The following is a 17122-nucleotide window of genomic DNA, read 5'->3' on the forward strand; positions in this document are numbered from 1 at the left end:
ATTAGAATCGCAGCTCTCCTATTGGTACGCAGCCTCGATCTTCCAACAGCTGTTCTGTTTTCCCACACTCTTATTGGTTGAGACGTCCCGTCCGTCAAATTTACTTCGACACGAAGCCCCGCCCTTTCTCCCTTTTAGCGCTGTTTTATTGGCCACTGTACTCCTTCTCGCTGCGCCATTGGCCGGCCGGGCTGGTTGTCAAATCTCCGGGTCTTCATTCACCATTTTGCGACTGTAGTGTAGAATGTCCAGGGCAGGAGTTACTGCTCCTTTTAAGTTGCTCTGCCGGAGAAAGATGAGCGGCCGCTGACGGGCAGCAGCGGACCACCGTGCCCTACTTTACCCGGCGGAGGAGCATCCTGTGAGGGGGGGATTCAGAGGGGAATCTGTATTATCTCCGGTGAGTACAAGCTTGCCTACAAATCTTCTCCTGCAGCACTGCAGAGGGGCTTGTTGTGCCTTTTTTCCCCACACCGTAACGTTCGTGTTTACTGTGGTTATAGACAGAGTTAACCGGGGGCCGGGAGGAAAAAAAAAAAGGGGAGCGGTGCGGCTGGACGTCAAAAACTTTCCCGGAGAAATAAAAACAACGCCATTAAAAGTGAATGTGGACTTCCCAGAAATAATTTCCACCCCTTCATCCTTAGTGACACATTTTCTTCCTGTTTTGGGTGCTTTAAGGCGGCTGTCACTATTGATTTCTCTCTGTTTGTGGGCCTTCCTCCAGCTTATTGACACTTTCTCCCTCTCTGTACAGCACAAACTCACCCTGACAGCTTTAAAGCCATCGACTTTTTCCGCTTTTCTTCACTTTGTTGTATTATTGAACACCCCCGTGGCCGTTTAGGTAACTCGACAGGCCACGGTGAGGTCAGAATCCCCCCTTAACCCGGTTTTTTTCCCGGTTCCTCCGAGCAGAGGACCTCTTAGCGGCCTGATTACGGAGCGCCGTAGCTGCGGCCTGGTCGCTGCACGCCTCGGCCTGCGGCTCTCATGGAGTAAAACTGGTAGTAACTGCGGTACTACGAGGTTGACACGGTACTACCAGCTTGAAGCAGAGGTGACGACATCCCTGCTTGTTGTTTGCATTCTCTGGGCCTTGTCGAGATGAAGTTAGCAGCTGTTATCTCTGGATTATGATGATGCATTTGTTTACACGCCCCGGCCTGCTGTGAACAGCTCAGTAGCAGCCCAGTTTTAAACTTAAAAGAAGTGTAAAGCAGTTAAAGAAATGTAAAATATTCACATCGTGAGTGGAATGGATTTAAAAGTTAGAAAGTTTCAAATATATACGCATAATAAAACCCAAACTAGAGCTGATTTGTGGTTTTCCACCCTATCTGAAAGTTTAATTTGGAAATTTACTGCTTTATATTATTCTTTTAGCCACAAATCTCTGACCTATGAATCAGAGGCGCTTAAATAGTTTCTAGAGAGATGAACAAAGGTTGTGTCTACCAGCAACACACAGCTTCTGAACCACCAACAAGTATAATGGACACAATTTGTTCCCATTATCTAAATTTCCTAAATTAACCCATAACATTTCATTTAAAAGCTGCTTTGCACTGAAGAAAGTGGAGAACAGTAGAAATGTCAATATTTCTACTGTTTCCATGTCAGGAATGCTAAAATGACACAATACATGGTTCATATAGTTTATAGTTTGGATGACGGGAACAGTTTTCTCTGGCTCATAAGCCCCTCCACCACCTGTTGCTGCTCACTGCCTGTCAGTTTTTCCTCACTTAAACCAACAGAAAATATCTCAACTTTGAAAAGGTATTAAGGAACTTTTGGTGCTTTTACGTCAAAATAATGCAATCCTGCAAACTGGTTTCAAATGAAAAATAAAAAATTTATCTTCTCTAGTTTTGTAGACATTCTTATGGTTTAATTTTTTTAAAAATGTGCTGCTTTTTCCATCCAGAAGAATGTTTTTGTTTGTTAAGCTGCGCGACTGGCCTGTGAATCATACAAGCTTAAATACACACCTAAACTTGTACTAGCGTTGTGTTTACAAACACAACGAACGACTGAGGAAGGAATCAGTTTGTTACGTCAGTCATAAAGACGCATTTTGATCTCTTTTTCTACAGTTCAATATAGTTGATTTCCAAAACAGAAAGTTATCCTGGACAAAATGGAGAACAAAACAAACATCGGAACTAAATAAATATTTATATTTTTCCAGATTTTGCCTATTTTTTATTTTCGTTTCTTGCCTGGACACTCCTCAACCCAGACCATGACAGCATATAATCCAGCCTGAGAAGGATGTTTACATGCATATCCTTTCTTTATGCGTAGCTGCTAAATCTGAACTTTTAGGTCAAAACAGAGACTTTGCAGGTTTAAAAGGTTCCTTTTATTCATTTTGTAGCTTTTTTGTTGTCAAATCTTAGCAAAATGCTTTTAAAAGCTGCTACAACCACAAATTACTCAGTACCAACAATGTAATTCGACTTCTTCCACTAAATACTCATAAGCACTGTGTGCACTGTGTGTGTATGTCAGACAGCCCAATAAAATCAAATTATTCCCATAAACAGAATAAAAACATGCATTATCTGCAGCATTGCTCATTAAAACAGCTCACACTCAATTAAAGAAAATATACATACAATAGAAAAACTTAATGATATTCCAGACGGTTACATTATTCAAGTAAAAATGTTAATGTAGTATTTTTACTTTCACTAGAGTACATTTTTTGGTCGTTTATTTGTACTTTTACTTAAAGCTGTGTTATGTAACCTTTATAAAAAACTATTTTTCAATATTTCCTGGCAGTTTCACTATGTCCTGACTGTATGTTAAGACAGTTAATCGGTGCTAAGTAGAAACAACCAATCAGAGCTACGAGGCGGGTCTTAGCGCTGTCAATCACCATCTCCTTGCGCTCTGGTATGCTACATCTAGCATAGCCTGTTATGAATGTTAAGGCTAGTTAGCATGGCCACCAATGACAGCAGATAAACGGTAAGTTGTTTCTTTGCCATTGGCACATTTAACAGCCAGTACAGGAGCTGATTGACAGCGCTAAGACCCTCCTCCAGGCTCTGATTGGTTGTTTTTGTTGGAGTGTTGCATTAGATCTATCTTTTCACAGATTATTTGACTGGAAATGGTGACAGTTTTAACAAATATGTAAACATATTCTTAACAAAAGTTACCTACTGCTGCATTAAGTACAGATTTGAGTACTTTCACTACCCTAAATAATTCACCCAGCTTGTCATGTCAGCTCATGAAAATCCTCGAAATTAAAACCAATTGGACTTGTTAGCTCTCGCTCCCCCACTGCATAATTTCATCCCGGTACAGCTGGTTGCATCAGCGCACCTTTAAGCTGTTATCATTCAGCTCATGGCTCTGACACCAGCTGTTGTACTCCAAGCACTACTGAGTAAACACATGCGGCATAACTCCATCGTGACCAAGTAAGGCCAGCTGCCAAATTATTTTATGACGGCCGCTTTCCCCTAAATAGGGATTTACATAGAGTGCGGTGATGACGATGAGCTCACTGTCCACTATCACTGCCTGTGTGATGCAGCAGACATTAAAAGGCCGTGAGTTGAACTCTAGCTTCCGACGACAAAACAGGCTGTGAAAAGGGAGCAGAGATGAGAACGAGGTAGGAGAGACATTTCAGTTAACAGACAGCTGACAAGCTGGCACGCATGTTGGTGGTTGATAGACGTCAAGACAGAAGATTTTGACAGCCGAAAATCGCAGCAGGAGTTTGGGATAGATGACGGGGCTTAAAGGGCTGCTTTATTCCCTCGCTTTGAGTACATGTTGTTAACATATTTCCAGCTCCGTGGAGACTGAAACGCACACAGTAGCCTTGACCTGAATCCTGCAAACAAACAATCCTGCAAGGCGTCAGAATCAATGCAGCGCTGCCATTTAGGATTGTTTTAGTAGCCGATTAATCAATTGTGCTGATAAAGACGAAAAAAGCATTTTTTAAATCTTAAATGCAAATTGAATATTTTTTCTAAAACTTCTACTTCATTTGCTTAAGTACTGTGTTATTTCAGGAAAAGTCACTATGCTCTAGTTAACAATTAATCCCAACATTAGCTTTAAAAATGGCACATTTTACAGATTGTTTTGCTTTAACCACTTAAGATGTTTTTTTATCCAGTAATGGAAATGCAATTCAATTAATTTGTTTTTATCTTAAATGCAAAAGGTATATATTTTTGAACTGTTTTTGGGTTTATTACTGCTCTGAATATGTTGGGTTTTTTTTTTAGTAAATGCCTTTTTTGACTCTGTATTTTCTAGTTAATGATTAATCAATTACAAAATTGGCCTAAAAACGACACACTCTACAGATTTTTCATTGAACCATTTGCATCTTTTTATCCAATAACAGAAATGCATTAAAAGATGAAAACAAACAAATAACTCAGTTAATTTGATATTGCCTAAAATGCAATAACATCGTTCCTCTAGTCAATCTGAAACGTATGAAACTGAAACCACCCAGAACACTTGAGGAGTTTTGGGTAGAACATGTTTACAGACAAAGACGTTTATATCTTAAATGCAAAACATTTTTGTAAAGTTCAGGGGCTTATTGAAATTGTGGGGATTTTTTAGGAAATGCTTTTTTGAGTCTGTATACTCCAGTTCACGATTAATCTGTTTAATCAATTCTCATTAATCTTCTCTCTTTCTGAAGCTGTGAATGAGAGATTCTCTGAATGACTCCCGCGTGACTTTACAATTATTCTGCTTTTCTGGATGATTGCGGCTCAGAAAGAAAATGGAGACGAGGGGCAGAAATCGATATTGGAGGGACGAGGGAGTATAATAGTAGCAAAGAGAGAGGGAGGAATAAAGTAACGGGAAGTTAGGTAATGGTCTTCCACAGGAAATGGAGTTCGTAGGGGCGGATTGACTCCGCTTTGAAATACACAGATAAAGGTCGCCTCGGAGAGAGAGAGAGAAAGGGAGGGTTTCAGTATGTGAGCGCAGGAGGAATTCCCCCGCCTCTACTGCCCCAGCCAAGAAATAGTGTGTGAGTAAGGAGTGCATGCAGAGAGGCTTGTCTGGGCAGAACTCACTATTTCCATGCTGCGTTGTAAGACTGCATTGTGTTTACCCTACAATATGGTCTCCTGTTTTCTCTGTGTACTTGCAGTGGATGCAGGCTTTGTGTAATGTGAGTAGGACCTGTTATGTAATGAGTTAAAGTGTAATGAATATGCAGAGCACACCATTCGGCTGGAAATTTGCATCTTAAAATGACTGGTTACGGGTTATATCCAGCTTTTATCACGGTGCCACTTTTCAGAAACCTCTCGCTTTAACTCATCTTTCCGTATTGTGTGCAGTGTTTAGGCTTGTGTAAATGCCAGATGAGTAACCCACGCTTTCTGTTTTTTTCTTTTTCTTTCTCGCAGAGTCCTTGACAAGTAAGGTGGGCAAGTGCCAGGGTCGCACAACCAAAGGCAAGACAGAATGAGAAAGACAGGCCCCGATAGAGGAGAGAAGTAGACGGAACAAAACCGCAAACGGGAACGCCAAGGAGATACTCTGGGATAAATAAATAAAAAGATTTGTTTGGAGAAAAGGCCAGCGAGATAAAAAATAAAGATGAAGCCGATAAAGAAACAAGGTCGGCGCTCCCCTCAATCCACCCGGACCAAAGGCGGGAAGCGCCGCGGAGTCAGGGAGACCTCCGATGGCGGAGAGAAGAGAGATTCAGATGAGAACAGAGATGAAAGCGGATCCCCTCAAAACCGAACCCTCTCCTCGTCTTTCTCCTCCAGTTCCCACTCAGACTCCTCTCAGGCTGGCCTAGTGACAACGCGAGACGCTTCGGATGGGGAGGGAATGTCCGAGACTTCGGTTTTGATGGATTCAGGGAAACTGCTGACGTCCTCTGATGAAAGGTCCGGGAGGTCGGCGCTAAGCGGCAGCAGTAGCCACTGTGACAGTGGCGGCAGCAGCTGCAGCAACAGCAGCACGCCAAGTGCCAACAACAGTCCGAATCCCGCCTCCAGCCGGAAAACCGCCACTTTCAAGGCGCGTGTTCCCAAGAAGAAGTACACTTCTGAGCACTGCTCATCAGCTACTGCCAGCAACCATAGCGACCCTCCATCCTCTACACCCCCTCCGCCAAGCGGTGGGGTCTTCAACCGGGGGTCAATGGGTTCAGGAGTTGAAGCCAATGTCTCTTATTCTGACAGAAACAGTCAGAGTGGGAATCTGATGGACAACTTTCACAGTGGAGCAACTGGCAGGGAGAATTCCCAAGAATCCCCAGGACCTCCCACATTGTCTCTTGTAATGGAAAGGCCCGGAAGAAATGAAGAGCGAGTTTCCCCCAGCCCCCTGCCCCGATGTTCTTCAACAGACACTGCCAGTGAACACTCTGCTGACCTGGAAGTGGTCGGTGACATGCCGGCCATCGCACATTCTATGTCTCATTCTGCGCCCAGCCTACCTGACACCCTGTCAGACACCCTGGCTAAAGGACTGAAAAACCAGCGCGTCCTCGCTCGCCAGCTCAGGAGGCACAAATCTGAGGAAGTAGGGGGTGAATTGAGAGGCAAAGGGAGGAGTTCAGAATTTGTGTTCCGGGCTGGAGTGGTGCGTAAGGTCAGTGGCGAATTCGGTTGTTTGGAGGTGCAACTGAACGGCGAAAAGACGATGTGCAGTTATCCTTACCGACATGAGAGCCCTCCAGGGGCGGTAGAAATTATTTTGGATGCACCTCCACCTGGTGTCCATACAATACCCATTGGCACCCGTGTCTGTGTACCATTTGGTGATGAAGTTGGCAACGAGAGCCAGTTGCAGTGGTACAGAGAAGGCGTGGTGACTGAGGTGGACACACACCCTGCTGTGGCCAACCGTTACCGTGTCCTGCTGTCTGAGGGAAGGCCTAATTCTCTGGATGTAGAAGATAGCAGAGGTGCTACCCATGCCATATGGGTCTCCCGGCAAACTCTCCGTCTTCTGGTGCCACCGTGGGATCTAGATTTGCCATCCTGCGGTGGCCACGGAGGAGAAGAGGGCGTCAGAGAAAAGGATAAACATGAAGAAAGGGAAGATATAGATGTGGAACAGGAGGTGTGTACCATCAGCCAAGGAATGAACCCTGGCATGGGTTTGATGTTTGGGAGGGAAATATCGTACCCGGGTATTATCACTGTCTCCTCGCCAGTTACTCGAGAATGGGAAATTGAGAAAGACCGGGAAAGGGAGAGAGAGCGTTTGAGGAAACAGGAGAGAGACAGAGAAAGGGAGAATAATGCAAAGCAGCAGCAACACCACCCATATATGCCACTTACCCCAGAAGAAGACATGGAGGTGTCCCACTTCAACATGATCCCACTGGGGGCAATCATATCTGGGACCAAATCAAGACCAGTTCACCACCAGATTGTCTCAAAGCCCCCGTCTGGCTACCTCAATTCCCACCTGCCTGTTGTGCGGGGCATTGGGATTCCTCCCACACACCTGGCCCTCAATCCCCACCCTAATCCATCGAATGTCCTCTTAGGCCTTGACTCAACAAATGCCGCAGCTGGTGCTGTCATTACTGCCCCCCAGCTACCTCCTCTGCCTCCGATCTCCTCCTCTGCATCCTCTAGAGCAGAGAAGGCTTCTGGAGGAGGATCATCCGGTGGCGGAGGAGGACCAGTGTCGGGTTCGAACTCTTCCTCTGCAAACCGTTCCCGCACTCCTCTCACAGCAGCCCAACAAAAGTACAAGAAGGGAGATGTGGTGTGCACACCAACGGGCATCCGGAAGAAGTTCAACGGGAAGCAGTGGAGGAGGTTGTGTTCTCGGGAGGGCTGTTCCAAAGAGTCCCAGCGTAGAGGATACTGCTCCAGACACCTTTCAATGAGGACCAAGGAGATGGAGGCCAGCGGAGGCGGCCGGGAGCGCAGTGGAGCCAGCAGCACCGGGACTCTAACGCCGTCTGACCTCCGACTGGGCAGTGGGAGAGCCAGCTCGGAGTTTGACTGGGATGAGACATCAATGGAAAGCAGTGAAGCCAGCAGCCGTGGAGGAGACTCCCGTCCCCGCTTGGTGCTGCCATCCCTGCTTCCCCAGGACTTGTCTCGTTTTGACTTTGATGAGTGCGAGGCAGCAACCATGCTGGTTTCTCTGGGGGGTTCCCGCTCTGTCACGCCTTCATTCTCTCCCATTTCCAATCAGTCTCCGTTCTCACCAACCCCATCACCCTCCCCATCGCCTCTCTTCAGCTTCCGCCCTGCCACTTTTAGTCCAATCACTGCCCCGCCTTCACTTAATCCACGCCGCCCTCGGCAGCTCAGTGGCACCAAGATGGGTACGCCGGGCTCTGAACGAGAGCGCCACCTGTCAGGAATTGTACCCTCCATACAGACCAACCTCACCTTTACAGTCCCTATGAGCCCCAACAAGAGGAGGCCTGAGACCCACCCGCCCCCTCCTCTACATTTAGTCCAGGACTACCAAAATAAATCGGACCAGCAGCAGCTGATGGGTGCAGGGGTCAGTATGGCTGGAGACCCAGCTGCTTTCAGAGTCCTCTCCCCACACAGTCAGCCCACAACACCTTCCTCACTTCCCTTTTCACGCCCTCGCAGCGCCACCAGCAGGCCATCGTCCTCCGCTGCCTCTACGCCTCCACCCATGCTCGTGTCTCCAACACCTCCTTCCCCATTGCCCCAGGAACCCTCCCCACGCCGCATAGTACCCCTTCGCGACTCCCCAGTCATTGTCCGCAACCCAGACGTCCCCTTGGCGAAGTTCTCAGATGGTCCATTGGTAAAAAGAGAAAGAAACCAGCTGAGGGAGAAGAACCAGCCGCAGCACTCCGCTCCCCCAGGCCTGCAGGCCCCGGTCCCCATCAACGGGGCCACTACCAATCCGGCGGTCCTCCTGAGGAACCCTGCGTCCACCCTGGTCCTGGTCACCTCCAGTTCTGTAAGAATACCTTTAGCGTCAAAGGCGTTTTTTATGCAGATGTTTTAATATTTATGATGGGATTTGATGTTAGGTTGTCCTTTGAAATATTTTCATCTTTACAGATTTCACATTTCTGCTTTTTTAGCAGCAATTGAATGCTTCAGAATTTTTTTAGTCTACTTCCTGTTGTCAGATTACGATGGAGTATTAAGGCCAGGCTAAGAAAATAAAAAAGTTAATTATGAGAATAAAGGTCTAATTAATAGAAGAATAAAATTGCACAGTACAACTTTATTTTCGTATTATTATAACTTTGTTCTTGTATTATTACAACTTCTCACATTGTCCAAGTAATATTCTGGTATTTCTTTACTTTAATACTAAAAAATAAAGTGTGTTCAGTTGCAATCACTACTGTTACCAGAAACAGATAAAAGTCATATTTAAAGTTTATTATGAAACATATTTTGGTGTAATTGAATTCAGCCAATGATCTGACTCTTAATACTTATGCTAACTCAAAGACATTGACACTCTAACACAGGGCTGTCAAACTTCATTTTGGTCCATATCGACATCATGGATGTTCTTAAAGGGCCGGTTGTCCCAAAATGTAAATTCTTAAATAATGTTGAACATCTTTTCACATTGATGTAATTTGGCAGTTGACAGATAAAAACTTCATTAAACACAAAACAGTTTTTTAAGGTCCTGTTTATGTGTCTTTCTAGAGACCAGAGGGCCATATAAAGAGCAATGGCGGGCCAGATTTGGCCCCTGGCCCTCGAGTTTGACACGTGTTCTCTAACAGGTTAAATAATTGTTGTTTTCTGCAAACAGACTCAACGTCTTTCCAATGTCTCTCCGCAGTCGTTGACACCAGTCACAGCAGGTCACGCCGCGCTGTCCGGATCCGCCGTCTCCGCCCCTTTGGGCTCCGCTCTGTCCTCGTCCGGTTCCGGCGGTCGGGACCGGAAACCCGAAGGCTACCAGGATGGCTTGGGTGGTGCGCTGCCACAGCCAGTGGCCTGCCACCCCACGCCGACCGCCCTGCTGCCGCTCATACTGCCAGCTGAGTCGCCGCACCCGGCGCCACGCAAGCAGATCATCATGGGTCGCCCGGGCACAGGTAAGGCAGCCGGAGGGCGTGGCGGCCACACGACACCTGTGGGTTTGACCTTTTGTTTTTGTCAGAGGCAGAAATCTGCTGAGCCACGCTTTGTTTTACTGCGCTCCTCTCGGTTTCTTTATCTCTCTGGGTTTACAGCCGTGTCATCAGAGTGCTTTGGCTATGACTCACGGATAGTTTACAGCTGCTTGTAGCGTAACATTTTAGAAAACGCTTTTCTGTCCCTGAGTTTTTAACTGAGAGGAAACATAATCCATTCCAGTCGGCTGCTAACTGCTTTCTTAGAAATGCTCAATTTTTCTTTAAGGGGAAAAAATTCCTCTTTTGTCTGGAGTTCTAGCTGTGAACTCAGGGGAAAGGAAAGTTTTTACATTCACGCCTTTTTGAAACACAGACTTGCAGCTAATTCTAAACTGGAGTCAATTTTACATCATTTTTGCAGGTTTATTAAATCTACGTTTCTACAATTTGCTATCAGGAAACATTTGAGTGTGCTAAATAGATAGGAAATGTCAGCAGGTCTGTTTGAGAGTCACATTAGGAGTTAATTTGTAGGTTATAACATTTTTTAAATGTAACATGAAGGGTAAAAAGCAAATTACACTAACGACTGTTTTCGTCTGTTTGACCAAAAATGAGCCAAAATCGAGAAACTGTGTTGGAAAAACTAAGTACACCCTTGCCTCTACCACAGGATTTAATAAAAAGAACTGCATTGATTAACTGATTGTCTCCAGGTGTGATCACCACTGGCTAATTTTTCATTTAACCACTTAAACTTACTTTATTTTGAATTAGAAATTCATAAAATTACATCTGAGAATGTTGTTGTTTCAGTAAATTACCTTTTTTTTTTAGTATATTCTCCAGATAGTGATTAATCGATTACTAAATTAGTTGATGATTATTTCATTAGTCATCTGATAGTGATTAATCGTGTCTGAAAAAAACATTTATCTTGTATTAAATATCTCCCAGCTCTACCTCCTCAAACTGTTGATTTGTGGGTGTTTTAAGCATAAGTTTAGGGGTGTACTTACTTTCTTCTTCCAATAGCTGCGCCTTTGTGTTTGCGGTTGCTTAGCTGTGTGTGTCCTGGGGTGTAACTGCACTGCATATCTGTGATCAGACGTTTGCATGAAAGAAAATGTGCTAGGAGGAGTACAGGTGCTTGGGTTCATCGTGTTCTCTGTGCCTGTTTCCATGCCAACTTTGTGAATATGACAGCATGTGCGAGCGCTGGAAATGTAACGGTGATTTTTACCGTTTTTAAAACGCCTCGACGTCGGAAATCCGGTCGCTTCACAGCTGATGCTGACATTTGAGGGGTTTGTGGAGGTGTAAAGTAAAATGACATCACTTTTACTGTTTTACATTTCACCTCCTGATGTTAAATAATCTCCTGAATTTAAAATGAAACCGCGTTTCCTAGCTGAGGTGTGAATATCAACAGCTTTTATAAATGAGTTGCTCTGGCAACGTCCCAAACCTGCTGCTGGCTGTGTGTAAAGTGTGACTCAGTGCGTGTAGTGCTTGTTTTTATCTTTTACACGGGTGTTTGTGAGAGATAAGAGGAACATCACTGAAACTTTTAAAAATCTGTAAGTGTTGGTATGTCTGGACATGTCCTCTGTGAGACACAAACAGAGTCCTGTCCCAGTTTTCAGACAATCAAACAGCCTCAGACGGAGCATTAAGGCCACTTGATGCGAATATGTTTCAGGGGGGTAATCGTATTGCCGACGTGTTGTCATGGATACGCCGCTCCGCCGGTTCAGTAAATTGTCCGAGCTGATTACGGCCGTGCACTTTTCTTTTTCCGCCTGCTTGTCACGGCCGTCGCACTGCCGCTAATGGCCACCTGCCTCTGTAGTGGAGTATTTTCTTTACCATGCATTTTTAAAAAAGAAAAAGGAAAAAGCACCTAAAGGCTGCAGAGGCTCCAGGCAGCTCGCCTAAATATAACCCAGCACCTCTGCAGCTGCATTGGCATCATAAGTTTCATTATTGCTCTCAGATGTACACTGCTGCGAGAAAACGCAGCACACATTGAGTAGGTTAGCATGCAGTTGATGAACTCATTTATGTATTTAAGTTAAACACATTGATTACAGATTAATAACACACAGATTGATGGGTTCAATCAATTTTAGCAAATAATAAAATTTTTGGAAAATATGTTTTTTTTTTCCCCCCAACAACGTACAATGTAATTGATATCGTAAGTCAAAAGATTTGCTAGAAAAATACTCAAACATTTTTATATTAATTTCAGAAATTTTCAAAATTTTTATTTTTTTATTTTCACATTTTGAAAAGTTGAAAATATTCACTTGAAACTAAAATATTTCCATGTTTTTTAATAGAAAATTTCTGAGATTAATCTCAAATGTTTTGGTGGAAATGTGCTATTCTTTTTTTTTTGTATCTACAACACGATTAAACACGATTGTAGGATTTCCGTACTTCAGAGTGATGTCAGTATGCCCAGGGCGGCCATCTTGTTTGGGAAGATGACAAACACCCAGCTTCTTTTAGCAATAAGTTAAAGTTTTTGGTGTCTAAAAAAATGACACTTCTCGGTAACGGCAGCGCTCCGTTACCTAGCAACCCCAGCCAAGCCCAGCCCGTTACCTAGCAACCCCAGCCAAGCCCAGCCCGTTACCTAGCAACCCCAGCGGAACTCCAGCTGGTCAGCTGGTTAACGGCTGCTGAAAAAGACAGTTGTTTTGTTGTTGACTTACCATCAGGAAACCACTTGCTGCATCATTGTTGGTTGTGCAGGAGGCTCTACTTCTGCTTTTCAAAGCGTACATTCTCCAAAGAAGTTCATAATCAGCAGAATCTCATTATTTAAGAGTGATTTTGTGCAATAAATGTGATGAACAAGTTTTATATAACTTGTTCATCACACGTTCTTCACCTTTAATACTGCTTAAATGTTATTTTCTGGGAAACTTGGTTATTAGGTAATGACCAAGATATTGGTGATTTTTTATTTATGACTAAAGGGTGGAAGTAAGACAGTGGAACTGAAAGTGAGCTGCCAGCTCGATTTCTGAGATTGAAGAGTCATGTTTAGTCTGCAACATGTTACCGTCAAAATGTTTTTAAAAGTTCAGGAGCCATTATTTTTGCAATAGATTAAACTAATAAAACACTTTCCACTTGAAAGCCAGACACTGGTGTCTGAGGCCAATAAATACTCCACAAAACTGAATTTTTTGTGTTTTGACTCTGTGGCACGAACAAGAACAAATTAGGCCGATAGATTTGAAATTTCTCAAGAACTCGAGCAGATTTTCTAGGACAGAAAATATTAGCTAATTTCCGGTTTAAACTGTGTTTGTGAGTTTCATGAAGTAAAAACACAGAATTGAAGGAGAACTAGTGTCATATTTTTGTACACAGTTGAAATACAAGGTGTTATCAGTTCTTAGCTGCTAGCAGGTGCTAATGTGTGTTACTTTACTAGCGTGAAAATGGTTTAACACCAAAGTGTTTCTGATGATTTCTGGAGAATTGGATTCATATTTTCTTCCTTGTTAACACCAGAAAATTGCCAGAGTGTGATCCGGTCTCACGTATGAAAACATTTGGTGTTGCTCCAAGGTTGAGCATATAAGAGGCGCTTGAAGATAATTAGCTTTGCTGCAGTAATAAGTGCTTACAAGGCTTCCAGGTAATCTCCAATGACTGTTTTTGTGTTTATTTCATCATACATCTAATATACGAAACCACAATATTAATAGACAAGCAAGTGGTAAACAGCATGCAAGCAGGGAGAGCATCAAGCACTAATCTATATTAAGCTCATACATTTGCTTGCAGTGTATTCTCAGGAGAAATACCAACTCTGCTCACACTTGGGCTCAATTTCTGCGTAGTGTAGCCACAACTGTGGGAGGAAGCAGTAAAAAAATGATGATTTTGCACTTCCATCGGGTCACATTTTGACTCTCATGCACCTTCAGTGTAAATATTATATAGGAGGGTGTTTAATATGCACAGCAGACAACACTGCAATCCTGTTTACCTCTCCATGGTGTTGGAAACTGTCTAAGAAGCATCTTCTTTATTGGAGTTGGATCCAATTAAAGATGAACATAAATGGCTTAAAGTATTCTTGAAAACCATGTAATGCTAATTTAGTGAGACCATTAAATTATGTAAAACTAGGAAGTAACCAAACGCTGAAGTTAGATGATGAGGATGTTTGAAACGTGGCGACTGAAAGAATATAATAGATTAGAATTGAAATATTTTTATTGTCCTACAGGAGAAATATGACGAGCAGTTGTGGCAAAGATTTAAAAAAATAAAAATGAAGAGACAAAATCAAAATGTGCCCCTGTCTGCCCTGTGTTTGTTTGTTTTGCTCTTTGGACAGGCTGTACTGAAGTGAAAATTTCCCCTGGGATTAATAAAGTATATTCATTCATTCATCCATACAGAGCATGAAATACTGTGCAGTTTTCAGTAACAGCATACTCTGTTTTAATTAAATATTCAACTGAGAAGCATCATTTTTAAAAATGTACAAAATGTGCATAAGTTAAAATAAAACTGCACAAATACCAGCAGAAATGTCATTTGAAATAAATAAAACTGTGCAACTACCATCAGGGAACCACCAGTAGACGTATTTTACACATGTGTTTTAGCTGCAGATGCCAAATTATCAGCTGCTGTCGTTGCATTTTAGGTAATAAAATCTTTACTTTCTTATTTCTAAAAGGATTTTAATTCATTTGATTTTTTATGTATTTCTAATATTGTATTAAACAAGCTTCAGTGGCTAAATGAATAATCTGCAGAATCTACAATTTTTTAATTATTAATATTCAATTAGGGCAGCACAGTGGCACAGCTGGTAGAGCTGTTGCCTTGCAGCAAGAAGGTTCTGGGTTCGATTCCCGGCCCCGGGTCTTTCTGCATGGAGTTTGCATGTTCTCCCTGTACATGGTGGGTTTTCTCCGGTTTCCTCCCACAGTCCAAAAACATGACTGTCAGGTTAATTGGTCTCTCCAAATTGCCCCTAGGTGTGAGTGTGAGTGTGTGTGTGCATGGTTGTGTGTCCTGTGTGTCTCTGTGTTGCCCTGCGTCAGACTGGCGACCTGTCCAGGTGACCCCACCTCTCGCCCGAAACGTTAGCTGGAGATGGGCACCAGCAACCCCCCCGATCCCACTGAGGGACAAGGGTGTAAAGATAATGGATGGATGGAATATTCAATTAATTGATTAATCATCAGAATTTGTTCTTGTAACTCGGCCCTAATACTCCATCGTTCAATTCACAGAAGGGAGGATTTTAAATATAAAACATGTTTTCTGGCATTTGTAATTTCTTTTTTAGAAGCAAAATCTATTAAAATTGTATTTGGAATGAAATTTAGTTTTTATGTAGAAGCTACATCTGAGATAAACAGTCACAATAAGCAATAAATCAATTGATCGCATGATAAATTTAAATTAGCTCAATAATTTGATCTCTCTAACAACAATTGGAAATAAAAAGTTTAGTCTGGTGCTTTGGTTTCAACTAAACCTCCTTTTGAAGGATAATTTTATGCACAGTCACTTCATAATTTATTTCATTTGTTGTTTTTGTTGTTTTATTTATTCATTCTGGATATTTAAAATGTGTTTCAGTTCCAGTGTTCAATGTTCATTAGATATTAAAGATCATTTACCTTTGTGAACTTGCATTATTATTTCCATTATATTGCTGGACGATAAGTTATCAAGCTGTCAGGCCCATAAGCAGCAGATTTGTGCATTTTGCCTTGTGGTGTCTGCAAAACAACATGAAATGAGCCAAGAAAGGTTCAGCCAGTTCGTGTCCATTCAACTCTAAAACATTACACTCATTTTGTATCAGAGCCGCCGATTGCCTCCAGCTAGCTGACTCAAGTTAGCTTGTTTATGTTGCGTAACAAAACAGTTTTCGGTTCCTTGAGGTCTGCTGTAAAAAAAACTAATAAAAAATTCAGAATCAGCTGCAGAGCTACGTCCAGGATGAGTCGATAATGTATCCTGGTTTACGAGTTGTTGTGGTGAAGCTGGATTTGACCTCCGACCCACTCCTGTTCCCATGAGCTCCGACTCGTCAGCGGTGCTACCCCGCTCCAGCAAACCCGCTTTATGTGTGTCAAACATTTGAATAAAGTTAACTTCCTCAGCTGAAGTTCCTCCTGCAAACAGCCGGGTTAAAACTAGCAGAAAGTTGGAAACAGAGCAGATTCAGTCGTAATAAACTCTGCATTTAAAACGGCAGAGTGCAAAAATTACGATTAATCAGAGAAAACAACTGGCACATTTTTCATTTAGCCACTTCAGCTTATTTAGTCGAATATTAGAAATGCGTTAAGATGCAATTTAATTTCTTTTTTAAATAAAAAATGCACATAGGATTTCTGTAGCGAGTGTTTGGTCATTTGTAGCAAAGGACGTAACTGCAGCAACATCAGTACAGCATGTTTAATATTTTCTAAAGAATTTAAACCAGGTGAAGAACCGTCACTCAAAACAAAGAATGTTTTTTTTTTTATCTTAAATGCAAAATGAACATGTGTATAAAACCTTTTTTTTTGTCTGTATACTTTAACGATTAATTAAGTACTAAATTAGTTGACAACTATTTTAACAATCGATTAATCACGGAGCTCTATTTGGAAGATTTTCAATTTTAATACTTAGTCAGCAGATTATTTATTTTTTAAAGGGTTTGTTGTCTCTTGTGGCCTTTATTTGAAAGTAGTTTGACAGGAAACAGTAATCAGAGATGGGGACGACATGCAGCGAACGTCGCCAGGCCGGGAATCGAACCTGCGACCACCGGCACGAGGACTAAGGCCTCCATACGTGGGTCGTGCTTTGCCCCTGCGCCACCACATCACCTCGATCATCAGATTGATATAAAATGAACAAGAGAAACTTGTGATAAAACTGTTTATTAGGTTTAGAGCAGCGTGTCTAAACTTTTTATAGAAAGTGAAAATAAAACTGAAATAAATCAGTAAATAATAAATAAAGTGCTGATATTCATGACACCCATCAAAATGT

The 17122-nt window shown here is 42.6% G+C and overlaps 1 protein-coding gene across 4 annotated transcripts in view; it reads left to right on the forward strand.

The window, feature by feature from the left end:
• The first annotated feature begins 202 nt into the window (after window positions 1–202).
• Window positions 203–17122, forward strand: part of cica (capicua transcriptional repressor a) — a 45415-nt gene continuing 28495 nt past the window's right edge. For 3 of the 4 annotated variants that reach the window (XM_008422839.3, XM_008422840.3, XM_008422841.3), the window contains exons 1-3: window positions 203–400; window positions 5424–8946; window positions 9799–10057. In XM_008422839.3, coding sequence (XP_008421061.2) covers window positions 5617–8946; window positions 9799–10057 — 3589 coding nt within the window. In that variant the 5' untranslated portion in view covers window positions 203–400; window positions 5424–5616. Of the gene's footprint in view, window positions 401–5069; window positions 5183–5423; window positions 8947–9798; window positions 10058–17122 lie in introns of those variants that run through there. The other variant, XM_017307567.2, reaches the window with a different exon arrangement.

Source organism: Poecilia reticulata, chromosome 11 (assembly GCF_904066995.2).
Source record: "Poecilia reticulata chromosome 11, P_reticulata-male-v2, whole genome shotgun sequence".
In the NCBI taxonomy this organism is placed as follows: Eukaryota; Metazoa; Chordata; class Actinopteri; order Cyprinodontiformes; family Poeciliidae; genus Poecilia; species Poecilia reticulata.